At 42.9% G+C, this 8,692-nt stretch overlaps 2 protein-coding genes across 2 annotated transcripts; one reads left to right on the forward strand and one right to left on the reverse strand.

Annotated features, from left to right (window-relative positions):
* Window positions 1–686: 686 nt before the first annotated feature.
* Window positions 687–4,575, forward strand: tyms (thymidylate synthetase). The gene is made up of 7 exons (XM_075452058.1): window positions 687–1,405; window positions 2,137–2,210; window positions 2,293–2,467; window positions 2,675–2,776; window positions 3,468–3,643; window positions 3,746–3,817; window positions 3,916–4,575. The coding sequence occupies exons 1-7, from the start codon at window positions 1,180–1,182 to the stop codon at window positions 4,051–4,053; spliced, it is 963 nt and encodes a 320-aa protein (XP_075308173.1). The 5' UTR covers window positions 687–1,179; the 3' UTR covers window positions 4,054–4,575.
* On the reverse strand, window positions 4,381–8,690 carry enosf1 (enolase superfamily member 1). The gene is made up of 15 exons (XM_075452057.1): window positions 8,551–8,690; window positions 8,359–8,461; window positions 7,467–7,582; window positions 6,995–7,081; window positions 6,878–6,904; window positions 6,720–6,792; window positions 6,594–6,632; window positions 6,340–6,422; window positions 6,139–6,261; window positions 5,924–6,058; window positions 5,714–5,755; window positions 5,476–5,605; window positions 5,001–5,100; window positions 4,829–4,910; window positions 4,381–4,730 (listed from the first exon to the last, which is right to left on the reverse strand). Exons 1-15 carry the CDS (start codon window positions 8,629–8,631, stop codon window positions 4,638–4,640), a joined length of 1,314 nt encoding a protein of 437 aa, XP_075308172.1. The 5' UTR covers window positions 8,632–8,690; the 3' UTR covers window positions 4,381–4,637.
* Between the last annotated feature and the right edge of the window lie 2 nt (window positions 8,691–8,692).

The raw sequence follows: 8,692 nt of genomic DNA on the forward strand, positions 1-8,692 counted from the left end.
AGTAGGATACTCTGAATAGGTCGTGGAAAGAACAGTTCAAACGTTGACTTTATGTCTTGGGCGTGTGACACAGCGTATCTAGTAGGCCCTGGAGTCATTCTGAGGATGTTCTCCGTCGGTGCCCTGGCTTGGGTTTGAGGAGGGTTTGATAACCATGAAATGTCACCTTTTTTTGACTTGAAGACCTCTCCTTGAACATCTGTGACATCTGGGTCCTCCTCATCAGATGTTTGGTCTTGTTCAGGGTCATACTGAACATCATCCTCCTCAGACACATCCTCCTCAGCTTCACATTCCTCTCTCTCCTCAGGATCACCATCATTACCAAAGATATGATCTAGCGCCGCATGAACAGAATACCTTTTTCTCATGTTGACTGATGCTCCCACAGAATTCAAATAATAATATCCCACCCAAACCCTCTTTATATGTGCCGATGTTTATAAACAATGTATCAATATGCTGTGAGAAAGTTTTAGTTCACATGGGGGGTGGTGTGTGTGTGCCTGTATGCGTTTTCTATATGTCTCTGTCTGTGCCTGTGAAAGAAGCCTGTGTGTGTGTGTGTGTGTGTGTGTGTGTGTGTATGTGGGCCATAAATGGGCATATTGGGCCACAATTGATCCTCAGAGCAACCCATAGCTTTTAGGTGATGCATAAAACAGCCAGTATTCTCTGCTGGGTCAATTTTGACCCATAACACCACAAATGTAACTTTTTTTTTTCTTTAAAATTTACTAAAATGGTGAAAATGGATATTTCTGCATTCAATCGGGTGTGTCTGAGGATTAGATGAAGCCTCATTCCAGAGCAAAAAAGCAAATGGTAATTTTTACACATTTAAACTTGAAAACGGGTCAATTTTGACCCGAACACAATAGAATGGTTAAAAACAACCGTTTAGTTGTGCCTGTTGTGGTTACTATAATACATCCGAAAGGAAAAAAGGGAAAAGCAGTTCGCGCTTTTATCGGTACTCGCGCCCTATTTTAAAATCTAACGTATAGGCTTAGAGGCGTAAAAAAAGCAGCTGTCTCTGTAAAGGCACTGGCTGGCAGAGCTACAGAGTCTGTTCTAGCATATCCATGGGGCGTGGCCTGTAAGGGATGTGACGTCAAACAACCCGCCAAAAACAAAATTAATACGCGAGTTTCATTTCATTTCGTACATTTCGCTACAATGCCCGCGACTGCTGGGATACACACGGATGAGCTGCGGAGAGAGGCGGCATGTATGAAGGAGGAGAAGGAAGAGAAGCCGAAGAAAAAGTTCAGTATATTGTGCGATGAACGCGGGTATGTTGATCTGGTCGAGCACATCATGCACAACGGCCTCAGGAAAGGAGACAGAACCGGTACAGGAGTCCTGTCTTTGTTCGGTGCTCAAGTCAGATACAGTTTGCGAGGTAAAGTGTTCAGCTTTTAAAAAAAAAAAAATTTATGTGTATTAGAGGTGAAAGTGGCGGTAACAAACGTAAAGTAAAAGTCCTCCTGAATTAGAACGTGTTAAAGCAATGCGCCTTAAGATTTGGAGGGAAACCGTTAATGTATGGACGATGTTAGTCGTTTATTAAACAATGTTTACGTATTAAAGTGCACTAAGTGTCACTTTTTTTTTTCCACCAGAGATTTATTCATCACAAACATGACTTAGACTTAGACTTTCTTTTATTGTCATTGCACAAAAATCACAAGTGAGTTTTGACAACGAAATGTCGTTCCTCGGCTTCCGGTCAACATTGCTAGATATTCAAGCTATACAGACTGTACAATATAAAAACGGTATGGAAGTGCTATGTGCCAGCACTCGGAATAAAGAATATAAAAAATAAATAAAATGCACGTGCAAAAGTGTTGCTAAAATATTGCACTCAGCCTAAGGGAAATTGCACAAACAGAAGTGTGTAAAGTACACTTTGATTTATGATCAATCTAAATTCCAAATAAACAAACAGAAAAGCTGCGTTAGCTTTCAATTGTAATTAATTCAAATGTCAATATTGCTGACATTCTGAGAAACTCGTGTTTATTGGGGTATGAAATGTACTTTTTGGCATGATATCAGCAGAAGCAGTTGCTGTGCTTTGACAATCTTAATCTGTAGTAATGACAAGTGGCCCTTTGTTTGTGTTTGTAGACCAGTTTCCCTTGCTGACAACAAAGAGAGTGTTCTGGAAGGGCATCCTCGAGGAACTGCTGTGGTTCGTCAAGGTGGGGCTAATGCAAAAGCGCACCCATTTCAGCAGGGAAGCCTACATGTGTTCAGCTCTGATGTTACTCTGTCGTGTCGCAGGGATCAACAAACGCTAAGGAGCTGTCAGAGAAAGGTGTAAAGATTTGGGATGCCAACGGCTCTCGCGCCTTCCTGGACAACCTCGGCTTCACAGACAGAGAAGAGGGCGACCTCGGACCTGTGTATGGTTTCCAGTGGAGGCACTTTGGTGCGGAGTATAAAAACATGCATACAGGTAAAATTCAAAGAAGCGTCAAAGCTTCCCCCAGTGTTCTCCAAGGACAAAGTTTTTTGTTTATTGCACACGATCGTTGTGGTTCTACATTTTGTTTCAGCTTAACTTGCCTTTGACCCCATTTCATTCTTAGATTCCTCCTGTTTGTAGTGGGCCTGTTGAGCAACTGAACACACAAAGTTATTGTTTTCACACTTATTTCGGCAGATTACACCGGACAGGGTGTCGACCAGCTGCAGAACATCATCGACACCATCAAGAAAAATCCTGAGGACCGGCGGATCATCATGTGTGCTTGGAACCCCAAAGGTGAGCCAAGTTAACGTCGCCTTAAAGGGATAGTTCGCCTCTTTTGACATGAAGCTGTATGACATCCCATATTAGCAACATCATTTATGACCATTGACTTACCCCCCGCTGCGTCCTGTGAGCCGAGTTCCAGCCTCGTTTTGGCGTTAACGAAGGTAGTCCGGCTAGTTGGCTGGGGTCCCGAAAATAAAGCGTCTTGCTTCTCAAAACAATATGCGTTCAAAAGAGTAATACATTTGCATCACAAAATCGTCCATCCAGAAAAAGTCAGACCTCACACTCGCTTGGCGCTATTTCTCGCTACCTTTGTATCACTACGGGCTGTGTAAACCGTGCAGACTGAGCAGTCCCCTGCTTCCGAGCAGTAAACACCGTAACAGGTGCAGCTATCGGCAGGTGGCTGCAAATGTATTACTTTTTTGAACGCATATTGTTTTGAGAAGCAAGATGCTTTATTTTCGGGACCCCAGCAAACTAGCCGGGCTACCTTCGTCAACGCCAAAACTCGGCTGGAACTCGGCTCACAGGACGCAGCGGGGGGTAAGTCAATGTCCATAAATGATATTGGTAATATGGGATGTCATACAGCTTCATGTCAAAAGAGGCGAACTATCCCTTTAAACCACCTCGATGTGTCACAGACGTCCGATTTAGTGAAGAATTCTAACATTTATGTCCTCTTACGTTGCAGACCTGCCCCTCATGGCTCTGCCCCCCTGCCACGCTCTGTGTCAGTTCTACGTGTGCGACGGCGAGCTGTCGTGTCAGCTGTACCAGCGCTCAGCTGATATGGGTCTGGGAGTACCATTCAACATCGCCAGCTATGCACTTCTTACCTACATGATCGCACACCTTGCAGGACTGAAGGTTTGGGCACTGCTTTAGTCATAACTCTTGTCCTTTTTGTCCAGAGGTGTGTCATCCATCGTCTCACATGACCTCTTTTTTTGTGTCTGTTCTGTCTTTCAGCCTGGGGACTTTGTTCACACTCTGGGAGACGCTCACATCTACGTCAACCATATCGAGCCCCTAAAAGTGCAGGTGGGTTAGTTGTACACGTTTAAAAAAAAAAAAAAAAAAAAAAAATCTCTGTTCTATTTATTTTAAACTCACACCAGTTCGTGTGTCTAAATGTGCAGCTGCAGAGGGAGATCCGTCCCTTCCCCAAGCTGAAGATCAAGAGAAACGTGGAAAACATTAATGACTTCTGCGCAGAGGACTTTGAGATTTCTGACTACAACCCACATCCCACCATCAAGATGCAGATGGCTGTGTGAAACCCTAAATTACAAGATGACTCTGGATAACTGTGGCTCATTCTCTGCTTTAGATGTGTTATCTGCTTGACTTGAACATATTTTTAAAATTTTATTTTATTTGTACATATTTAAAAAAAATCCCTTTACCTCAATCACTAAAAGTGGCTTACGATGAGGTTTGTTTGGGTGAAAGTTCCTTGAAACTTGCTTTAATTTTTACAGAGTCTTTCATCCTCGACGTAACCGTAGAGAAGTTTTTTTTTTTTTTTTTTAAATGTCTTTTCACCAATAAATGATCTATATCTGTAAATAAAGATGGATGTTGTATAGAGAAAAATGACAAGAGCCGTCTGTTGCAGTTTAATATTCAATACAAGAAAATCAGAAGTTTGCATTACTGCGTAAGTAGGTGGTTTACAGGAAGCTTAATATACACATAAATTAATGCACATGTGGTTGTTGCACACATACTCATTCACAGTATTTGAAAAATATTACTTAAATGTACGTAAACCTCCTGAATGTCTTTGATATATAAATGTGGCTTTGCTGATTCAGGTGAAATAATTTCTTCTGAACTCAACATGTTTAGGAGGCTGTACTTATTTCTTCATGTTCGATTCCCATATGTCTCCTTCAGGGTATTGGTGCCTTTTCACTGATAACTCCAGCATCTCACAAGAGTAGCCTGGATCCTAAAATCAGGAGGCTCAGATTACTCAGTTACAGTGAACCATTTAGAATGTGCCTTTTATAATAAGGAAGGTTTAGTTGGTCTTAGTATACGTCTTACCCTGGGGGGCATGTAGCGGGCATTCTTTATCACCACAGGACTGGTGAAGTGCTCGTGAAGGTGGTCTACATATTCACACATTCTGCAATTTTAAAGAAAAAAAAGATGTCGAGTATCACACTTGATTCGGTAAATGGTAAATAGTGAAAGCAAAAATAAACCCCGCTCTTACCGGTCGCTGAGGTTTGCTGATACACGGATGAAGTCGAACAGAATCAGGTGCTGGATGAGCTCACACAGACCGACTCCTCCGGCATGAGGACACACGGGCACTAAAGAAAATCACAGACGTGTTTCCAGCACGACCCAAAACTGTTAAAATACTACAGTTGATGAGCGATGCACCAACGTCTAATTAACTGAAACAGCTTCACTCGATGATTGATCTTAAGACTATTTTCCTAATTTCCTCAAGGCTCTCATGGCAGTGTAAATGGAAGGAACTGGTTCTGAAAATAAATGGTGCGCAGACGAGTGGTGCCAAAAACCCACAATTTTGATTGTGAAACAAACTTTGTAATCAACTCGTGTAATCACTTATATTTTGCCGCTGGTTGCTTATCAAGTGAAAAAACACAAAAACAGATGTATGATGCTGCTGTGGGGCTCCATATGGTGCATGCTTATGGTCATTCCTTCGATTTTACCTCTGAACTTGTGGGCCATCAGCAGCACTGCCAGGTTCTCGTTGATGCTGCCCAGCCGACAGCTGTCTATTTGGACAAACTGCAACGCAGAAGCCTGAAGGAACTGCTTGAACATCACTCTGTTGTGACACTGCAAAGAAAACTATGACTACGACTATGACCCACAATAAGCACCAGTTGACAGATCTACTTTAATCGGTAACACTGTGTAAATGTGAAAAAAAACTTGAGCTCTGACCTGCTCCCCTGTTGCCACTCCAATCCCGAGCGGAGCCAACGCCTGCAACAAGAAATCTACTGATTCTTCAACCATGGTTGACTGTGTGCAAGTGCAATATTTATTTTTGAAGAGGCAATCAAATGACTCTCTAGACTATCTAAATGGATTCCTGATTTCATCCCCGACACGTGACAGACTTGGAAAATTAAAAAAAAAAATCTATCTCACCTTAGAAATCGCAGCATGACCCAGGATGTCGTCTGGAGACGTGGGCTCTTCGATCCATAGAGGTTTGACTTCAGCCAGCCTGGACACCCAGCTGATGGCCTCGGCTACATCCCATCTCTGGTTGGCATCGATCATCTAAAAAATATAAATAAATAAAAAGGCTTAATCAACACTGCCTCACTTAGATACAAGAGCGGGGGCAAAGGCGGCTTTACCAAGGTGTTACTGGGTCCAATCATTTGTCTGATGAGACGGCATCTGCGCAAGTCGTCCTCTAGATCTGCACCAACCTTCACCTTAAACTTGGTCCAACCACTTTTAAGTGCCTCTGTGCAAAGCTTGAGAAAACACAGCAGTGTTTAAAAGAAAGAGATGAGAAGGGCTTTGTTATGTGGTGTGCCTTATAGTCCAGAGACCTGTTTGAGCTGCTGGTCCGAGTATCCGAGCCAAGCGCAGGAGGTGGTGTACGCAGGATAACCCTCGCTCAGCATCTGATCCTCTGCCAGGTGAGAGAAACCATCCACATAGATAATACATCTTTAGGGAGAAATTCGCTTCAACAGAGCAAAGCTGGATCTATTTAAAACACTCAAGTTAGCTTCTAAAGAGGCTATTTATTTCAGCAAAGTCCCAGCCAAAGCTTTAATTAAAGACACTTGAGTGTACTTACCTCTTTGCTGCTTGCCCTCCTGTGCTTTCACAAGTATGTCTGAATAAAAAAAAGAGAAGTAGAGGGAGTTAGCTAGTTGGACAAAACTGTGCCCGACATATCTTTAACATCATGAACCAGTCTCACCCAGAGCTTCCTCCTCAGTGAGCACGTCAGTGATGTATCTGAAGTCAATGCATGAGACAATCTGCTTTGGATCCTGGATTGACCACACACAAGACAAGATATTCCCTCATCATCGCATCGTGGACATAAATCGATGATCTATTTGATCTGTGACTCACCATATCGACAAGCAGCTTCCACAGCGGCTACGGGAAAATGATGGCAACAGGTTGTGAGTCATGAGATGTCGAGGGAAATTTTGCTTTTCCAACACTGCCTCAAATGTTAAGTCCCACCTTGCCTTCGGCTCGTGCCCACAGGTCCCACACAGCATTCAGCAGAGCAGCAGTAGCCAGCTGGATCACTCCTTTCTCTGGGCCCAACTGTGTCAGAGAAGAATGGATTCAGCCACAAGTGGACGCACTTTAACGGGTGTGTGCAGCAGGTTATTTTTCTTTCAGTCACTAATAGGGTTTCTATTCACCGGCAGAGTGAATCTGAAGCGATCTTTCGAAAAGCCTCTAAAACGAAATGTGACTCAGACGTGTTTCCATAGCTGTTTTGAGGCGAATAAACTAGGCTGTGTAGTGACATGGTGGCAGAGTGGCCTTCGCTGCAAGTGGTTTTAATTCAGCAGAATCAACTCCCTTCTTGAACGAGGAAGTATTATAATTCATAACGTTCAACAAGAGGAGAAGCAAGGACCAGATTATCATGCTTCAGTTTTATCCATGTTTACATCATTCATTACCGAGTACCTGCTCTTACCCATCTCATCTGTCCATCACTGGTCAGCAAGCGGTAAAACCCACGGAAGTTGTTCACAATCTCCTGCAAAGATTTCCCAACAACCAGTCCTGCCAGGGCCTGGACAGCACACACCACTGCAGGGTTCCAGTCAATAACAACCATTAAACAGGATGAAAGCTTCCAGACAGCCTAATTAATCTATCAAAATTCATCTAAAAAGAGGTCTTGTTTGACTGCCCTCTTTGGTATATATGGGCAGAATAACAGAAACATCCATAAGTATAACGCAATAAAGTTCAGCAGCAACATAAACTGCTGCCTCTAGAACACAATACCCAACATGAAGGTACAGTTTACAAACAGGGCTGCCGTATGATGTTCCTTAAAAACCTGCCAGCTGAGTCTGTGGAAGGTTTGCTGTGACACTCTCTGACAGATCTCAAGTCAAGTCAAGTTTATTTGTGTAGCACATTTCATTTACAAAACAATTCAAATGCTTTACATTTGCATGCTTCCCATGCAAATATACTGAAGATACAGACTGACCACTAGATGGCAGTATAAGGTTTGTAAACCAACAAAGAAAAAGGAAACATTCCGAAATAAGGGAACTTCTCTGATATCGGCATGCAATTTTTATTGCAATGTCAAGGTCTTAGTTTTCATTGTTTTGTTTTTCATTTGATTTGTCTTTTTCTGTTTCACTTAACATCTTATTAAGTGCTGTGTTGTGTCTCTGTTTCTGACTATGCGTCACATTTGGTCATTTTCCATCTCTAAAGTCGTATTGATTTTCTGAGTTTCTCAGGCGCACCTGAACGCCTCACCAAGTTAGTGTTGTTGTGGTGTTCTTGAGAAGCTCCCCCGAGATTTCATTTCAAAGTGCACTGCCTCGGTGTGGAACTCTTACCAATTTCAGTGCCTTTCCCTAAAGTGAACGTGAGGCCGAAAGCTTTCAATCCGCTGTCCGTGTCCAGGACCACATATGCAGCTGAATAATCCGGGTCTGTGTGCTGCAGCCATGGGCAGATAAGAGGAAAGGCCTCAGAACGAGTGCGTCAATTAATAAAAATGCAACACAAACAAATCTGCAGGATCCTACCATCGCATCTGAGCCATGCTGCTCCAGAGATGTCGGGAATCTCACATCCCTCACTGACAAATTAATAATCTTGTGCGACATGTTGACAAAGATTAGTACATGTTTGAAGTTTGTTTCCTGTCGAAGTTGATCCCACCCACTT

Source organism: Odontesthes bonariensis, chromosome 20 (genome assembly GCF_027942865.1).
Source record: "Odontesthes bonariensis isolate fOdoBon6 chromosome 20, fOdoBon6.hap1, whole genome shotgun sequence".
Taxonomy (NCBI): Eukaryota; Metazoa; Chordata; class Actinopteri; order Atheriniformes; family Atherinopsidae; genus Odontesthes; species Odontesthes bonariensis.